The 21,179-nt window shown below is 35.7% G+C and overlaps 1 protein-coding gene across 2 annotated transcripts in view; it reads left to right on the forward strand.

The window, feature by feature from the left end:
- Positions 1–21,179, forward strand: part of st (ATP-binding cassette transporter scarlet) — a 56,850-nt gene that overhangs the window by 24,520 nt on the left and 11,151 nt on the right. For both annotated transcript variants that reach the window (XM_073987863.1, XM_073987864.1), the window contains exons 2-5: positions 12,577–12,626; positions 12,738–12,874; positions 17,581–18,546; positions 18,620–18,861. In XM_073987863.1, the coding sequence (XP_073843964.1) occupies positions 12,577–12,626; positions 12,738–12,874; positions 17,581–18,546; positions 18,620–18,861 (1,395 nt within the window). The remainder of the gene's footprint in view (positions 1–12,576; positions 12,627–12,737; positions 12,875–17,580; positions 18,547–18,619; positions 18,862–21,179) is intronic.

A 21,179-nucleotide genomic window follows, 5' to 3' on the forward strand; every position in this document is an offset into this window, starting at 1 on the left:
TTAGAAACTATTCTATATTTACACCCAATAGAAATCCAGATAAGGTATGAAGCGGCTGTCGCAGCTATTCGACTTAAAGCGATGGACGAGTGGATCAGTAAGGACCACGTAACATACCATCAAAACATTCTACAGGTAACAACGGGAGAGTCAATGGATAACATTGTATCGGACCGTATACCTTAAACATTTGTAGCTGCCTCATGCAAGGCATTAATTCCAGGCAGAGACTCGTGGATCGGCGGAAATCTAGCACAAATGCCGACTGGAAACTGTTGTTATACAGACGGCTCCATGCTAGGTGTGAGAACGGGACTGGGTCTCTTTATTGAAGAACCAGAGACCGAAATATCTCTTCGTTTGCCGCATCACAATACGGTCCATCAAGCGGAGATCCGAGCGATCACAGAGTGTCTGAACTGGCTTAATGCCAACACGAGACCAACTACTGTAAACGTCCTTACGGACAGTAAAACTGCAATCAAAGCAATAACATCCAAGACAGTAAAATCACAAACAGTCTTGGATTGTATAAATTCGATCAACAGCTATACTCAGCATGGCACGGTGCGTATAATATGGGTACCGGGACATGCGGGGAATAGAGGTAATGAGATAGCAAATTCTCTGGCAAAAAAGGGAAGGGAATTAGCAACCGTAAACTTAGCGAACGCAAAGCCACTAAACGCGTCTCGGCTAGAGTTAAAAATTTGGGCAATAAATGCCCACTTATCCCTATGGAATAGAGAGGAATTAAGGAAAACCACAAAAATCCTATCATGGAGACCCAAATGAGGTCTCTCTACAGAGTTCGTATATTCTAGAAAGATTTTTATTGAGATCTGAGGTACATTTTTGTAGTTGGTTGTTTGCTTCAAATTTGATAGCTGTATAACAAAACTTGAGAAAAAATTGTAAATTTTTGTTCTTTAAGACAAGAGCTACAACTTTGCCTCTGAGATTAATTCAAATTTCCTAACGGTTTGGAAGATATAACCCTGACTAAATGACCCTTTCTACATCAAAGCTTCAAACCGCGAAAGTTGATGAGATAGGAAAAAACGGCGAGACACGTGTCTTCTCATTTTTTGTGTTCTATCACACTGTGGAGTTAGAATATGGTTAATAAAACATGACTCAAAAAATTACACGCAGTCTATTATAACATTTTTTATACCCTCCACCATAGGATGGGGGTATATTAAGTTTGTCATTCCTTTTGTAACTACTCGAAATAATCATTGTAGACCCCACAAACTATATATATATTCTTGATCAGCGTGCAATTCTACATCGATATAGCCATGTCCGTCCGTCTGTCCGTCTGTGGAAATCACTCTAGCGTCCGAACGGATTGAGGTAGGTGGATGAAATTTTGGGAAAATCTATTATTTGTACGTAGGACTTTTGGTATTGAAAGCGGGCTATGTAGGTCCACGCTTTCGTATAGCCCCCATGCAAAATGACGCATGACGCGTCGTCGTTTTAAGGAATTTTTAAGATATTTGTCCCATTTTACCACCGAATTGGTTGTAATTTGGTATTTTGTGTCTCCAGAGGCCAAAAAACATTCCTACCAAAGTTGGTTTATATAGGTCCACGTTTTGGTATAGCCCCCATATAAAGTACGCGTCATTTTAATATATTTTGAATGTATTAGTCCCATTTGATAACAGAATCAGTTGTAACTTTGTATTTGGTGTTTCCAAAGGCTAAAAAATATTTCTACCATAACATGTTTATATAGGTCCACGTTTTGATATAGCCTCCATAGGACGATATCTCCCGATTTTCGGTATTTTGAAGGTTTTAGCCTTATTATCGCAGCGAAATGGCTGAAATTTCGTATTTAGTCTTCTTTGGGGGTATAAAACTTTCCCCCAGAAATTTGTAGGTATAGGTCCATGCCATCATATAGCACCCATAGAACGGAACCTTCCGATTTTTGGTATTTTGAAGGTTGTAGCCACATTAATCCAGCGAAATGGCTGAAATTTGTGGTGGAGGGTATAAAAAGTTCGACCCGACCGAACTTAACGCTTTTCCTACTTATTATACCCTACACCACTATGTGGAAAGGGTATTATAAGTTTGTTTTGGAAAAAATTCATGTAACACCGCGAAATATTCGTCGGAGACCCCCAATGTGGTATACCAATCTTCATATCTCGGCGAGATAAAGCGATTTTGAGATGTGTGTCCGTCCGTCCGTGTGTCCGTCTGTCCATTATAAATTGTAATCAAACTCCAGGCCGCAATTATGGACCGATCGTCACGAAATTTGGTATGGAGGTCGATTTCACATCAGAATTGATCGCTATTTTAATTGGTGATGATCGTGAAATATTTAGCGGGTGAAATGGACCAAAAACATAATTTTTATCCGAATTTGTAGCTGCTCTGTAGGTCGCAAAAATAGCCCGATGACCACGAAAATTCGAACAAGGTAACAGTATATGACAAAGAAGATGCTTGCAATTTGAGATGGTGATCGGATGATGTTTAGAGGGTTAAATGGACCATAACATTTGTGTGAAAATTGTGAAATTTTTTTATATACCGGTTATATCTTTATTCCTGGAAGACACATTCCGCCCACGTAAATAATATTTGGAAGACCAACTCTTGCCCTTTCCATTGATGCCATTGATATTGATTTACGCGGTCAGATAACAGAGTTACAGCCTAATATATCCAGTTGTTTGCTTGAAGTGTAGTCATAAGCACACTAGAGGTCGCAATTATAGCTCAATAGTCACGAAATTTTGCATGAGGTAAGGATTTAGGTCGAGGAAGTTGCCTACAATTTTGGATGATGATCCGATATTATTTAGTGGGTGAAATGGACCATTACTTTGGTATGAAAAATATACAAATTTCATTTTTGGTCCATATTTTTATTTCTGGATGGCATATACCGGCAAAGTAGCCTACATATGGAAAAATAAATACTGATATTTCCTCTGATCCAAATTGCAATAATGAGTCTGCTAGATAACGGGCCTACTGCCTAATATATAATAGGTTTTGTGTAGAGAACCACAATTTCCTCTCATACTACAAATTGTTTCAATCATAACAGAGAAATTTTCAGTTCAGTTGTCCAATTGAACTTTTATACAAATATTTCAGCATGGGGTCGGTTCGACACCTACTTTATACCATCAGCCTTTAGGTTAATACAAAATATACAAAATACGACCAAATCGAAAAAAATGACCATCGAAAAAATGTTTTTAGACCCCAAGAATCAGGCATGTCACAGAAACGAATTCCGATCGAAATTGGAATTGATTCCGTATTTAGCCTCTTCAGAAAACGAAAAACGAAGAATTTTTCGGAATGAAACCACTTTTGATTTTGCAAACGGAATTGTATTTTTATTTTGTTTAAATCTGCCACTTTAAAACACTTAGAAATAATTAAAATGTTGTTTTATTAACAAATTTACATTTAATTTCGCATTTAAAATAAATAATTAAGTTTATTGACTTCACAAAATCGATCGGAATCTAAAGAAACTAAGACAAAAACGAGCGAAATGAAATTTCGGAATTGCAACCATTCCGATCGGAATCTGTGACATGCCTGTATGTTTGGACGAAATTCGTTTCAAACAGTTTGGAGACGATTTCGCCCTGTCCCTTCATCTGTCTCTCTTACTGTCTAGCTGGCTGGTGAGCACGATAACTACCGAACGGATCTACCGATTCGAACCATATTTTGCACTTCGTAATTTTTGCCCAAACTTAGTCTAATTTCGAATATGGGCTATATCGGTTCACTCTTTCGGTCACCTTCCCCACAAAAATTCAAATTTTTTCTGAAAAATTGTGTGAACGATAACTCTCGAAGCGCGAAATCGATTTGGTCCAAATTTCCATATATTATTATTCCTTCCAGATATAGATCGGGTAAGACTATATAGGTCCACACCTTCGAACCTCCCACACAAAGTTTGGAAAAGTGAAATTTAAGAGTTCTATCGAATCGTTTTGATTTTTTCAGCAGATTGTCCTTGCGGCCCTCTTTACGATGGTACAATTGCAATGGCAAGTCCATACCTCCAGAGATTATGGCCGAAAAGGTCCAAGAAACCCTGAAAAAACAAACAAGAAAACTATCTAAAATGGCAAATCCGCAAGATAACTCTCAAGGGGATTTTCTGATTGGTCCAAACTTTGCGCATCCTATTATTTTATTCAGTAATGTATCAGGTTGGAATATGGACTATATCGGTCCCGTCCTTCGAGTACTTCCTACACAAAATTTGGGAAAAGAGCAGTTTGAGAACCAGTCTCGGATCTATTTGAACGCTACAATTTTTCCGAAGTAAGTCCATACTTCCTGAGATAATGGTCCACAATTTCCAAGAAAATAATTCTCAAACTTTTTCAAAAATCACAAGTTAGCTTACTACAATTGATTTGTTATAGCCTTACATTCCGATACCTACAAAATACAAAAAATATATATTTTTATACGGCATAAATATTGTGTTTGTTTCTTTTTTGGTCAGATGCTGAGGGAATATCACCGTTAGCGGAGCTGACTTATACTATCTTACTTGGAATATGAATAATTTTGGTATTTATAAATTTGTTTGCATGCTAATTATTTGAATTTCTATTCATTATTAGTTATTTCTATCGGTATAAAATATGTATATAACCACAATGAACTATTTTCGAAATGGCCTGAAAATCACAAGCATATGTGAGGACGATAGATCTTCAATAAACCCACAATCAATGTGAATTTTTCCAATTTTGGCATATTGTTTAGAAACGTATAATTTATATAATTGTTCCACAAATATCCCAGTAGGGACAAGGGAGGCTTATCTTTACCAATGGATTCATGTTATGTCATTGATATGTGACGTATTTTTTATCGCCGAATCCGAAAGCTACTTCTAGAGAAGTTTTTCATGGCTGAAATACTCAGGAAATATCGGCAGCATTACAAAGGCGTTGAAAATTTGATGTGGCCAGCGTGGGAATCATACCCGGACATTCAGCGTGCAAAGTGGTTGCACATAGCTAATTCCTAGAAGTTGTGGTGTAGGGTATCACATGGTCGGCCCCGTCCGACTATAGCTTTTGCTTACTTGTTTTCCTTAATTTTGGTGCGAACCAAATAAAAACTAGTAAAATGTTAAATTAATTTTGGAGCAGTTATAAATTTGAGGAAAATTTATTGCAAATCATTGCTTTTTCTACTAGACATAGATAAAGTTCGAATAAGGACTATATCGGTTCACTACTTCGGGTAGGTACCTCCCACACAGAATTTCGGAAAAGTGCAGTTTAAGACAGTGTTCGAAAATAAACACTATGGTATCGTACCGTACCGCTCTACATCGTACCATGGTGGATAGGTACACTACGATAATGTACCGCACAAACACTAATAAATATTTTAGTGATACTGTACCGGAACACAACGAAAATCGTGCTGTACCGACTGCGGTACACTACGATTTTTAGTACACCGACTGCGGTTCACTACGATATTTTTAGTGATCCGGCTGCGGCACAGTACGATTATCTTAGTGTACCGGTTCATTAAAACCCCCCAGCAAAATATTCGATGACAAAGCATAAGTTGAATCATGGGTGCAAGTGATATGGCATCGATGAAAATTCGTGTGAATCACCGATGAAATTTACAGGGAGTGACACACGTTTTCACGAATTCATTGTCATTGCATTTTACACCAGTTGATAGTCATAGCATTGTGCACCAGTTCATTGTCATGGCATTTTGCACCAGTTCATTGTCATGGCATTTTGCACCAGTTCATTGTCATGCCATTTTGCAACAGTTCATTATCATGACATCTTGCACCAGTTCATTGTCATGACATTTTGCACCAATGCATTCATTGGATCTGGATTTCCAACAATCAGTATTAAAATTTGCGGCCAATTATGTAATTTGTTGAATACAATACACAGATGATCTAATTTTTCTTTATTTTCATGCAATTTTCAAGATTAATATCTTTGTGTTTTTAACATAGTATATTGATCTGCCAAAATCATAGTTATCTCTTCCCATGGCTGCAAGACATTGCACTCAACTTGGGGTTCCGTTTTTTTTCAATATTCGACGTATGTGCAATCTCTGCACCAGGAAAGCTAGTACACATTTGAATTCTATTATTTTTAAACAATTCGGCGATAAACAGTTGTAATGTACAAATTCGGCTAACTAGATAACACCTAATTACCTCATTGTATGAGAAGTAGGGAAGTAGCCAAAAATCAAAACAGTTCTCCAGACGCCAAATGGACTGGGAGCCATAAGAAGCTAGCTTCAGTCAGTTGGGGAGTTCGTGTCTCCTTGACGTTCTAGCACCTACCCTCAACATAAACAAAGAATTTATATATAGACTCCCATAAACTGAAACTATATTATGACAAAAAAGAAAAAAAAAAAACAACAACTCATAATGAGGTTGAACAGAAATAGTAACCCCAACTATTGGAAACAGATTGCATTATTTACCGTTTTCTACTACAAAACCATGAAAGATTCCTGGTGTTTTGGAATCTGTGCCCTCTTGACCCTCTTGATTAGAATTCATGCATTTGTTATTATGATAAAAAAATCTCGGAGTAAAATATGACTTCAATATATCTTTGATGATCTATTCATATGTAACAGTGCAAATACTCCTTATTTTAGTTAAACTGATTAATGTAAAAGATAATCTAGACAGGAACTTCTTTTCCGAGGTATGATTTCGATGAGTAGAGTATTTTCACACAATGCCAGTATAGAGGATTTATAAAGATGTAATTGTGCGATGTTGGTTATGGCTGTTTATTTCTGGTACTTTCTCTAAATTCACAACCAGCTCTGGATATTTGGGCTTTCCATTGAAAGTCGTATGTACGTATGTCGATTGGGTTTTATTCCTTCACAAGCACAAGAATTTGCTTTGGAATCAAGAAGATTGGTAAAGTTGATCTTACAATAGCGCAGCCCTCCTCCTTCACCATAAGCGTTCACAAAAATGGCAGAAAGATAGCCAATTAAGACTACTAGAGGGCTGGGCTTATTTTTATGCTGATTGCTTTTTAAACAAATTTTTGGTGTGGTATATGTCAAACACTTGTGTTTGCGTTCGACAAGCGGGGATATATTTGTGGCAATTTCGATTTTACAAAATCATCGTCAAAATCACTTTTATTTGATTTGTGAAAATTTCGACCGATTTGACGAGAAGGACTATAGTTACTTTTCAATTTGTGGTTTGATTTATATTTTGTTGTCTGAGTAATCAGATAATTAATGGTTAAATCCCGGTGTTTTATAATAACATGTAATCAAACTTGAACTATTATTCGAATGTGCACAAAAATCTCATGATCTGTGTCGTTACAAAGCCACAAAGAAAAAGATCATTTGCATTTTGCTTTGGATACCTTTAGCCCTCTCATGTACCTGGAGAGCAGGCACAATAGAATCTCACCTCTTCCTACATTCTCAAATTGATTAACTATAAACGGAACACTCGAAATTGAAACATATACTGTTAGTGATCTGGAGTATATTCTATGATCGTATTTCTACCCTACATACTCGGATTTACCGAAGCAAAAAGAACAAAAGAGGAAAAAAAACAAAAAAATTAAATCGGATAAAAAACTTTGCCCGGATCTGGGCGCGAACCTGAGTCTCTGGCATCGGAGATCGGCTTCTTATCCACTAGGCTATGACAAGCCTGACTTACAATGCAGCCGAGAGTGTACATAAGCTTGCCGTGTTGTGTGCACCCACACATGTGAAAGTTTTAGTTTGTCACATACGCACAGTGGAGTGAGATCCCAAAAAACGGAGATTAATTCAGGGAAGCATTCTACTGTTCCAATTTCATTATTTTTATAAAGTTCACATCCAGATCATTATAAAAAAACAAAATTTGAGTCAGAACAAAAATATTTTATTCGTTGAAAACATTGCTTAAAGATTTCGACAAAAAATATTTATTATTGAAAAAAATTTTTTGTGATACTAGAAGGTATATGTGTTTATGTACAGGTATTTGTTTATATGTATAGGTATATATACATATATGTATACATTAATTTTATTGTTGGATTATCGATCCTTTTCGACGTCGAAGTTATTTGAAACTGCAGCTGCAATAAAGGCTTCATATCTGAAAAAAGCAAAACTGCATGAATAATATACGTATATACGTGTGATAAGAGAAGAATGAGTTAATAATAGATAATATCGAAAAGAGGCTAGAGCAAAGCATAACTCAGAATAAGGTGGGAGGTGGTATCGATGAATTGCTGGGGTGATGAAGATCATGATGATGAAAAAGGGAGATACTAAGATTACCCAGCAAACAATTATGAATGAGTATAGTTAAACAAATATATAAAGACAATTCATAGTCAAGAAACGTATGCTACGGCTTTGGTTGCAATCAGTCATTACACAGCAGGTCCCATATCATTGAGCTAATATGAATCGGGGTGCACTCATTGATATGAGAGAAGTCTCCCCTGTCCCGCCTGGGATGTTTGTGGAACAATTATTATTATATTATTGCGAAAAGACTTGTTTCTGTTTCCCGACGCATTTAGGGTTACAAATATTGAAAAAATTTAAATATCCTTAAACAAGGCTCGAAAATCAAAATAAAATATTCTACATATTTATATGAAAAAAGTTGGTCGCAAGGTGCAAATACTCATTACCGTGGCGGGTCCCCAGCCGTTTTGTTCTAAAAATCACTGATATTCATTAATATTTCAAAATATATTATATAAATGAAGTACGCAGAGTTATTCTAGAAGAATGAACAAAGTCTATTTTAATTTCATAAATACAATTTTGTTTTTTAAATTATGATTTTGAGATATTTTAGTCGTGTTCCTATTTTTTGTCATTCCAGTGCGCCAATGTGTTTATTAAGAACAAAATGCTTTAAACCGGTTTTTTGTTTATATGTAATCTGTCAATGTAACGACAATTCCCCTTACTTTTAAAGATAATCGAAAGAAGTGACAAATATAGGCAGTTGTATGAGAACTGTTGAAGTGCTTTTTTGTGCATGTTCCCGAAAATTTGTCATTCCCGTGCGGAGTGTTTTTTCCGTTATTTATATTACAATTTCGAACTTTATGGTAATGATGTATTCATTTCTTAAGCCTTCATTGAATTATATTATATTTTGTAACAAATTGTGAAGATTTCCACATTTAAATCCAAGAATAGTCACGTTTCCATCATTACCGTGGGTATATAATGTAAATTTGAGATTATTCAATCTATGATAATTATTAAATAAATTTACCATAGGATTTTTAAACAAACCATCAAATACAACATGGAACCATAAAGAAAAAGTAGAAATGCAGAGGAAAAATAAATAGTCAATAAGGAAAGGATCATGTCGACCGGGCCCGACTATATGATACCCTACACCACTGTGAATATGTTAAATTGTATTTGGGAGCTATATCCAAATAGACCGATTTCAAAGTTAATTAAAACAATGAAAGAACAAATGAATCGTACAAAATTTAATATTTAAATATCATTTCCGTGGGTCTATGTCATTCCCGTGGGTTGAAAAAATCCTTAAATATACATGGCCCTTTGCTAATTTATGCATTAAATTGTCTTATAGAATAGTATCAGCCAAAAAATATTTATTTAAACCCATTTTTGCACTTTGCCGTTTCGACCCCAAAAAAGTCTTTTTGCAATATTCACCAATATACTTATTTAGATGTTACTTATTTAATGTTAACATACGCACATTATGGAAATTAAAATAATACCTTATAGTTTTAAGTTTCTTTATTCATGTATTTCTTTCTCAATACACTTTGTTTTGTATGAGTCTCAATAAACTTAAACTAAACTAACTAAACTTATTTAGATGGCTTTAATTCTAAGCAGAACATATTGTTACATAAACCGAACTAAGAATATATTTCCAAACGCACCGACCTTCTACTATGCTTCTCTAATTTTGGATGTCATGTTGCAAATGGCTCGTATTCATATGCCGGTGGCTTTATTCATCCTCTTGACATGGCCCAGCCAACGCAATAGTTGCAGCTCGATACATTTTACTTTTCGGTGTCGGTCGGCGGGTACAGCTCATGGTTTATTCCATAATTCCAAAAAATGAAACAGGTTTCCAAACACAAAATATATGTCTCTTTTTGTTTTATAACAATTTACATGGTATTTTTAATTAATGTAAATTTGAGATTATTCAATATGTAAATATGAAATATGTAAATTTTGCCACTATCGGTCACTTTCTTCTGACTTTTATTTTCATTTTAACAATTACTTTTGCAAGTACACAATTATTCGGGTACATGATTATTTGCTCATTTATTGTACGGGTACTTATCAATTTATTTAAACTCATGACAATATGTCACAAAACATGGCATCCAAAATTGGAAAAGCATAATAGAAGATCGGTGCGTTTGGAAATATATTCTTAGTTCGGTTTATATAACAATATGATCTGCTTAGAATAAAAGCCATCTAAATAAGTATATGGTTGAATATTGCAAAAATAAAGCTTAAATTTCAAATTAGAACTATTTTGGTCTGAAAATGTAGCTAAAGCCCTCAAAGTTACCAAAATCGTGAAGTACCGTAATATGGGGGTAATACCACCGGATATAATAATACCGGAAATGTCGCCAACATTACTGAGGGGTATTTCATAGGATAATTTGTACCTTTCTATATCAAAACGGACAATTCTCCGCAAGAGGGTAGCAATAATTGTAAATTGTAGCAATTTTAATCAGATAATGTGGCTAAAACCTTAAAATCAGGAGGTACCGTTCTGAAGTGCCTACGTATATCAAAACGTAAACCTGTACTGACAAATTTCGGGAGAAAAGTTGTATACCACCATCGGAGGCTTAATACTAATTTTCGTATATTTCGGTTTGATAATGACGCTGAAACCTTCAAAATACCGAAAATCGGAGGCTATATCAAGTCGTCTTTACAAATTATTAAGCTCTATCTTAAATATTGCGGGCCGTTTCTTGATTTCGATAGACGGATGCTGTTTACTTCAAACATTTAATAGAAATGCCGTTTCAGATGGATAAATATTACACATTTATGCACTTAATATATATAATCATGAATTTAATTAACTATGTTAATATTTCCTTCGACTGCGAGACAGTACGATTTTTAAGTGCTCCGACTGTGGTTTTTTGTAGGAACATGTAGAATTAATCTAGCATATATTACCTATATGCATTGATTTTGTCGCAAATAAACATCCTAATTACACCATGATACTGGCTACATCTTATTGTCTTCCACTTTAGCATAAATCATCAAAAAAGTTTTTAGAGTTTATGAAGCACTAAAACACTTCAAATAATGCTCGATCATGCACAGATAGTTATTTCACTGTTTAGTTAGTTATTTTTAGTAGTTATTTTATTTTTTGTGTAATAACATTTTCAAGTTGGGAAGTCAAATTTCAATCGGCAACTTAAAACGCGTTTTTCTCGAAACTTGATTTTTTGACATGTGTCAACCTATTGAGTAAATTAGCGATAAGAAAAACTCAAAAACACTCTTATTTTGATGCAATATAAAAGAAAAACTCAAATTTTTAACTTTGACCTTGAATTCCTCTGCAACTACTAACTAGACCGAATCTAAAAAAATTAAAAAAAAAAAAAAAAAAAAATGAAAATATCTCTATTCCTTCAAAAGTTACAGAGTTTTGACCAGGAAAGCACGATTCTGAACCACTATGCGCCATAAAAGTATATAAACATTGTTATATCCTTCACCCTATAATGAAGATCTTGCCCTATTTTAAGTATTTTTGGCGGTTCTTTGGGAGAACTTATTTGACGTATACGCAATAAAACCGAGTGGATTTATTAAATCTGTTTATATGTAAACGCAATATAAGCTGTATATTGGCAGTAATTTAGAATTTGGTTTGATCTGCCAAGAAAACTACTTTAGAATAATCGTGTATGAACTCACATATCGACACCTCCCAATAATAGTATGCTAAGTCTAAAAAGTGAGTTTTGCAGGAGAAGCTCTCAAAGTGTGGAAATTTTTTTGACCTTCAGTACAATGCTAAGTCATTATTTGTTTATAACTTCTGTTCGGATTGACCGATCATTACCAAAATTTGACAGAATTTAAGTTAAAGGACGTTCGACACCTCCAAATAATAGTTTGCTAATTCTGAACAGTGAGTTTTGCAGGACAAGCTCTAAAAGTTTGGAAATTTCTTTGACCTTCAGTACTATGCTAAGTACATATTTGTTTATAACTTCTGTTCGGATTGTCCGATTATTACCAAAATTTGACAGAATTTAAGTTAAAGGAAGTTAAATATAAAAATTTAAAGAACTTGAAAACATGCTAAGTCGACTTAGCATACTATTGTTTGGAGGCGTCGATATGAAAGTCGACCATATTATCCGATTTCAAGTGTATTAAGAGTTCTAAATACATTCCGCACTTTAGGCTTTTTTAATTGTTTTATTTCATAATATTATTTTTTGTTTGTTTTTTTAGTGGTTCGGGTAAAACAACATTAATGTCTGTGCTTGCATATCGTCAACCACGTAAGTAAACTCTGTAATTCACTTTTTCCTGATAAGATAACCCTATAATCCACAAAAACAAAAATACATTTCACTAAAAATTCTAAAACTTTCACAAACTTTTATTTTTAGCTGGAACGGTAGTACAAGGCGATATTCTTATCAATGGTCGACGAATTGGCCCATTCATGCATCGAATTAGCGGTTTCGTTTATCAGGATGATCTTTTCAATGGATATTTAACGGTGTCGGAGCATATGAATTTTATGGTAAGTAATTGAGGTATGAGCACAATGATTGTTAAAGAAGAAGTATCAGTGAATTGTAGAGTCTGATTTTTTACGAGAGGTCTATTTGTTTCTTAATTAGTCCAAAATAACAACTCCTTATTTCAGAACTGATGTACTTATAGGTCTGAGTTCAATTAACGCATTGCGCGTCGATACCATCGAATTGTCCTTATCGTCGTTTACTGTCTTCCCTCTTCTAGCAGATTTTTCCTTTACTCTTATTGAGGTATACATTACTACTAATTTTGATCGACCTTGGATGTCGATGTCATATAATCTTCTGCAGCTGCATATTGAAAATATCACACAAAAGGTTCTGAAACCTCGTTTGGTAGTGAACTGCAGGTTTCTTTCCTATTTTGGCTGATGATCACGTATCAGTTAATGTCATCTTGTAAAGCCGTATGAGCTTTGCGAAGACACGAACGTAAGGTACTGTCGAAAGAAGCTTTATAGTCATATCAAGTGAGCAAAGGCAATAGTCGGGGCTGGGCCGACTATGTGATACCAACAAAATTTCCTGACGATCCGATCAAAGTGGGACCTGTACCGTGATTACAAAAAATGGTAAATTGGAAGCATTGCCGACTATTGTGATATCTCCCTCGTTTGACCACCTACCCCAATCTACTTTGCAATAATGTAAAGGTGATATTTTCTTCTTCTATTGACAGGCTTTGTCGTTGGAATACTCCTACTAGAAACTGATATATTCGCATAAGAATAAAAAACAACATAAGTTTTTTTTTCCCATTCCGACCCCTGAATATTATTCGACCAATAGGCTCAATAGACTTCTTATCCGAATAATTAGCTTCGATAGGCTTCTTCCTTTGTGGGACCCGCATCAACTCTCAAAATTTGGTGTCGATCCGATCAAAATTGCGACCTGTAGCGTGATTACAAAAAGAAGTGGAAAAATTGGATGCATAACCGACTGTTGCGATATCTCCGTTGTTTGAAAACCTTCTCAAACCTACCTTACATCGTTGTAAAGGTGTGATTTTTTACTTTCATAGCCAGGCTTTGCTTTTGGAAGGTCCCCAACCAAGGCTGAGATATTTGTCATTGCAATTAAAATCCCAAATTTAAAAACTATGTTGGATTAGCGACTATTGCCACATCTGCCTGTTTTGAACTTCTACAAAAATCTACTTTACATCGTTGTAAAGGTGATATTTCTTCCTTATAGAAGTAATAAAACGTTGACTTTTTCTCCAAATAAGTTTTTTGCCCATTCCAACCCCTGAGTATTATCTGGCCATCACCAAAATCAGTAGTCTCCTTCCTCTCCGGGACGCCCATTAACACACAATCTGATCAAAATTGCGACCTGTAGCTTGATTTCCAAATAAAATGGAAAAATTGTATTATTACCGACTATTACGATATCTCCGTTATTTGGCCACCTACGTCAACCTACTTTGCATCATTGTAAAGATGGGATTTCTACTTACATAGCCTTGCTTTTTTAAAGTTCCAAACCAACGGTTTGGAAAAGGAGTTGTCTTTTTCTCCAAATAAGTTTTTTGAACATTCCGAACCCTAAATATAATCCAACCATAACCTATATCAAATAGGCTTCTCCCCCTCCGGGATCCCCATCAACACCCAAAATTTGGTGACCATCGGATCAAAATTGCGACCTGTAGCGTTATTACAAGGTTTAGATGGACAGACGGACGGACACACATAGTCAGGTCGACTCAGCTCGTCGAGACATTCATTTTAGTATATAAGTATGGTTCTACGACCATTATTTCGTTACAAACGTACAAACTTTTTGGCCACACATAGTGGTGTAGGGTATAAAAAGATAGTTGGTGTCGATTTTCGTCTTTTGTGTTTTCTTAAAAATTTGCCATACGGTAAAGATCTGGCATTGATATGGATTATGTCTCTTTCGTGTATTGGACATAGGACACTCAAACTCCAAATGCCGGGCATGTGTTCTTCCTGCCAGATGGTGCTAAGGGATGCCTAACACTGGTGTTGCTAATCATCATGTTCCTTGCTTTGATCTACTGTTGATTTCCCAGGTCTAAATCCGGATTGGTATGGTCCGAGTATACCATTGACAATAGGCACAAACAGTAGTCTTCTATCCTTTCTTGAGCACGGGATATATCAGACTGAGGTTCGTTCGGTCTGCATTCCTCCAGTCAAATATTGCAAATCAACCGATGTGTACTCCTTATAAGTGTGTCGCTCCTGCTGCCTTATTGTTCTTCAGACGATAAGTTGCTGTTTTGACCTTCACTTTGGGTAAATGGTAAACACTCAAAGCCGTCATTTGGGATTGGATCTTGATGAAATGCTCCTTCCAGATCCTCAGTACGCTATCTGTATCAATTAGCCTTCGTCATCTTTGCAGGAGAATGTGTCTGCATTTTAATATAATTTATTGCAATTTTCGTATTTTTTCTAACTCATAAACATCTCGAGTTTCTCACGCTCCCGTACATATTTCCTGTTCTTTCTTTTTCTTTCTGAAAATACGCTTCTCCTCTTCTCTCAATATTTTGTTACTGACTGCAAGGCTGCCGCGTTCTTCTCTTCAGTAGCCTTACGTCACTGCTGTAGTGCGATTCACTAACTCATTTTTCAAGGTAACGACAAAAATCGGTAAAATTAAAACACTTATAATTTCGGTAATTAACGATATTATTCGGTAGCGACCTATAAAAAGTAGTAGTAAAAATGCGACTAAAGAAAATGTTGTAGAGGATTTTTACTGCTACAACATTTCCCTTAGCCCCATTTCGATAGGACTTGCTATGATAATTGCTGTTTCGGAATCCGCAAAAAGCTTCCCAGGTGTAAGCGGTTTTCATTTAAAGTTAGTTAAGGGCACCCACCGTACATGCCATTGTTTTATATGAAGTCAGTGCATTGTCCCAATTTGAACTTCTATATCTCAAAAACGGTAAAACCTAGGAAAAGTCATAAAAGTCAATTTTGTAGAGAATTTTCACAGCTTCAACATTTTTCCTAAGCCAATTTCGATAGGACTTGCGGCTTTGAAACAAAATCGCGAAAACCTAAAAAAACCCTAAAAATGTGAACTTTGATTGTGATTTATTTGAAAATCCCTACGGCGATTTTTTGTTTTTTATTTTTCTCATCTATGAACATTGTAGTTTCAGAATCCTTTCCTTTCCACCTTTCATTTAAAGTTAGTTAAGGCGTAGCGTGGTGGCCTTGGGGCCCATAACCGCGAAAGTTGAAGCGATAGGGAAAAACGCCGGGACACGTGTCTTCTTATTTTTGGTCTTCTATCACGCTGCGATGTCAAAATATGGTTAATAATTTTCGTGTCGCATAGTGTTATTGCAAATTTGCAGATATGAAGTATTTTTGAAGCCTTTTTTATTAATCAGCTCCGGGAGCAAGAGCGATATGCATTTATGTAACAACATTTACAAACTTCGCCATTCATGTTAAAGCCTGATGCTGACGACACTTTTATATCATTACGATAATATATTATAGTCGTAAGGGTTCGTTATTATGTATAAAAAATATCCATTAATGTTATATATTAGTCTCAATAAAAACTAAATTAAACTAAATTCAAATTGAAGCCTTTTTCTTATCAAGTTTTACTTATTGTAAGGTGTACCACTTATCATTTGCTTGTATCGGTTGTGGTCGACGCTGAAATTTGTTCAGCAAATATTTTTATACCCTACACCACTATGTGGTAAGGGGTATTATGTGTTAGTGCATTTGTATGTAACATACAAAAGGAAGCGAGATAGACCCATAGTTCCTTCTAGGGATATACATAGAATCACTTTCTGAGTCGATTTATGCATGTCCGTCCGTCCGTCCGTCCGTCCGTTCGCAACATACAGGTCGCATTTGTTGACCGATTTCGCTGAAAATTGAGGAATACCATTTTTTTAGCCGTCGGAAGATCAAGTTCGAAGATGGGCTATATCGGTCCAAGTTTTGGTATAGCCCCCATATATATTTTCGGCCGATTTCACGTATTTTCTGTAACACACACGCTATATATGTCCGATTTCGATGAAATTTGGAATGTGTGACTGAATTTGGTCTAAAAATAAATGTGCCAAATTATATCGAAATCGGTTCAGATTTGGATATAGCTCCCATATATATGTTCGCCCGATTTCACGTATGCGATGTACCAATCACGCTATATACGTCCGATTTTAATGAAATTTGGAATGTTTGACTGAATTTGGTATAGAAATAAGTATGCCAAATTATATAGAAATCGGTTCAGATTTGGATAGAGCTTCCATATATATTTTCGGCCGATTTCACGTATTTTCTGTACCAAACACGCTATATATTTCCGATTTCGATGAAATTTGGAATGTGTGACTGAATTCAGTCTAGAAATAAATGTGCCAAATTATATCGAAATCGGTTCAGATTTGGATATAGCACCCATATATATTTTCGGCCGATTTCGCGTATTTGCTGCTCCAAACACGCTATATAAGTCGGATTTCAATGATATTTGGAATGTGTGACTGAATTCGGTCTGGAAATAAATGTGCCAAATTATATCAAAATCGGTTTAGATCTGGATATAGCTCCGATTTATATTTTACATATTCACAGTGGTGTAGGGTATCATATAGTCGGCCCCGCCCGACTTTGATCCTTTCCTTACTGGTTTAAAACTATAATTGAATGCATACTTTTAGGCTCATCTACGTTTGGATCGTCGTGTCAGCAAACAAGAACGAAAAATGATAATTCAAGATCTGTTGGAACGCACTGGTCTATTGGGTGCAGCCAACTCACGCATTGGTTCTGGAGATGATGAAAAGGTACTGTCTGGTGGAGAACGTAAGCGTCTAGCCTTTGCCGTGGAATTGCTCAATAATCCCGTTATATTATTTTGCGATGAACCAACAACCGGCCTTGATTCGTACAGTGCTCAACAATTGGTACAAACTTTATACGATTTAGCCAAAAAGGGTACCACCATTCTGTGTACCATACACCAACCTTCTTCGCAGTTGTTCGATATGTTCAACAATGTACTACTGCTAGCAGATGGTAGAGTAGCCTTTACAGGTTCACCACAGAATGCCTTGGATTTCTTTGCAGAAAATGGCTATCCATGTCCTGAGGCATATAATCCCGCTGACTTTCTAATTGGAGTTTTGGCCACTGATCCTGGATATGAACAAGCATCGCAGAGATCGGCACAGTACATGTGTGATTTATTTGCTGTAAGTTCAGCGGCAAAACAGAGAGATATGTCGGTGAATTTAGAAATTCACATGGCGGAGACGGGTGAATATCCATTCGATAGAGAAATTGATAATTTTCGTTCGGCTTTGTGGTACAACAAAATTGGTGTCATATGGTATAGATATACGTTGAGTCTCCTAAGGGATCCCAAAATGCAATGGATGCGATTTTTACAGAAAATGGCTATGGCGATTATAATTGGCCTTTGTTTTGCCGGAACAACTCAACTCGATCAAACGGGCGTTCAAGCTGTCCAGGGAGCTTTATTTGTAATGATTTCCGAAAACACATTTCATCCCATGTACACGGTGCTAAATGTTTTTCCGCAAGGTTTTCCCTTGTTTATGCGAGAGAAACGAGGCGGTCTATATTCAACGGCAGAATATTATATAGCCACAATAGTGGCCATGGTAATGATGAAAGTTATTGTTGTTTGGACATTTACACTAATTGTTCATTTCTGTTTTTTTTTTTCTTTTGCAGTTGCCCGGTATGATCCTGGAGCCATTTTTGTTTGTGGTAATTTGCTATTTTGTGGCCGGTTTACGTCCAACATTTTTTGCATTTTTGATAACTGCCATTTCGGTTATACTCACAATGAATGTTGCCACGGCCTGCGGTTGCTTTTTTTCAACAGCGTTCAATTCATTACCATTTGCTATGGCATATTTGGTACCCATCGATTACATAATTATGATAACATCCGGAATATTTATTCAAATAAGGTACGCATAAATGTAGTTTTAACAAGTCAATGTAATTTGTATGAAAATATTTTTAACAGTTGGAATTGAGGTGGTCTGTGAAAATGGGAAGCGATAAAGCCATATGGTTTCATCTAATCTGTCAAATACATTGTGAATAATTCGTATTAAAACCTAAACACAACATTTGACAATTTTAATGACTTTCAATCAAACTAGTCTTGTTGTTATAGTTTCCGATTCTACTTATTAATTGTATCCTAATGGCAAGCTTTCCTAGGCTCCCCAAAACTTGTGGAGTTAAAGTTTTCTATACCCTACATCATTATGTGGTAAATGTATTGAAATAATTAATATGTACTGCAAATGATGCGCATTCCTGGATGACACTCCCAAAAAAGTTCAAAAATTTTCTGAAAAATTGTGTGAACGATAACTGTCGAAGTGCGAAATCGATTTGGACCAGACTTTCCATATATTATTATTCCTTCCAGATATAGATCGGGTAAGACTATATCGGTCCACACCCTCGAGTTCTCCCACACAAAATTTGGAAAAGTGAAATTTAAGAGTCCTATCGAATCGGTTTGATTTTTTCAGCAGATTGTCCTTGCGGCTCCCTTTACGATGGTACAATTGCAATGGCAAGTCCATACCTTCAGAGATTTGTGGCCGAAAAGGTCCAAAAACCCTGAAAAGCAAGGAAGAAACCTAACTAAAATGGCAAATCCGCAAGATAACTCTCAAATGGATTTTCTCATTGGTCCAAACTTTGAACATCCTATTATTTCATCCAGTAATGTATCAGGTTGGAATATGGACTATATCGGTCCCGTTCTTCGAGTACCTCCTACACCAGTCTCGGATCTATTTGAATTTTTTTAAGAAGGTTCTTTTCACGGTACCTAGTGCAACGGTACAATTTTTCTGGAGTAAGTCCATACTTCCTGAGATAATGGTCCAAAATTTCCAAAAAATAATTCTCAAACATTTTCAAAAATCAGAAGTTTACTACAATTGATTTGGTATAGCCTTACATTACGATACCTACAAAATACAAAATATATATATTTTTTATACGACATAATTATTGTGTTTGTTCTTTTTTGGTCAGATGCTGAGGGTATATCACCGTTAGCGGAGCTGACTTATAATATCTTACTTGGTATGTAATTGAATATGAATAATTTTGGGATTTATAAATTTGTTTGTATGCAAATTATTTGAATTTCTATTCATTACATCGGTGTGACCTTTAAGAGGTCAAACAAATTTCAAAGGTCAACATTCATCAAAAAAAATTTTAAATACTTGTACTCGTCGTACGATGCCGGTATTGGTGTCATATTAAAGAGGAGAGCATAGGCTTTATATAAAAATTATAAATTATTGCATTCCAGGATAAATAGGACATCAAAAATATCCTTGAAAAATTAAGTCAAAAGCGAGCATTTTGTCAGGCGCATATCTTCTAAACCGCAAAGAATTTTAATTTGCTCATGGAGGCAAAGTTGTAGCTCTTGTCATAAAGAATATAAATTCTGGACACATGAACTCCACCAATCCTCATCTTCATCATCTTCTATAACTTTTTCTAGGGGTTTGACCTTGACGATTTTGAGCTTGAAAATGAGGTTTGGTGGATTTCATTTGTCCAGAATTGATGTTCTTTATGACAAGAGCTACAACTTTGCATCCATGAGCAAATTAAAATTCTTCGCGGTTTAGGAGATATGCGCCTGCCAAAATGCTCACTTTTGATTTAATTTTTCAAGGACATTTTTAATGTCCTTTTTTATCCTGGGATGCAATAATTTATAATTATTATATCAAGCCTATACTCTTCTCTTTAATATGACAACAATACCAGCATCGTACGACGAGTAAAAGTATTTAAAATATTTTTTTTGAAAAATGTTGAACTTTGAAATTTGTTTGACCTCTAAAAGGTCAAAACGATGAGAAAACGAAAAATTTAAAATTCCATTATACTCCATTTTGCCTATACGTATATAGTCCGGTTCAAGTGTAACAAAATTTTTGACGTATATTTTATCGACGAATCCGAAAGGCGTGTCCTAAGTTGCCACTTGTAGAGAAGTTTTTCATGGCTGAAATACTCAGGAAATATCGCCAGCATTACAAAGGGGTATTATGCCACCGTTGAAAATTTGAGGTGGCCAGGCCTGGGAATCAGCGTGCAAAGTGGTTGCACATAGCTAATTCCTAGAGGTTGTGGTGTAGGGTATCACATGGTCGGTCCCGTCCGACTATAGCCTTTGCGTACTTCTTTTCATTTCATTTACATTCTACCCTATCAATTAAAAATACACTTCGTT

This window comes from Musca autumnalis, unplaced genomic scaffold (genome assembly GCF_047663935.1).
Source record: "Musca autumnalis isolate F117 unplaced genomic scaffold, ASM4766393v1 scaffold_4, whole genome shotgun sequence".
NCBI lineage: Eukaryota > Metazoa > Arthropoda > Insecta > Diptera > Muscidae > Musca > Musca autumnalis.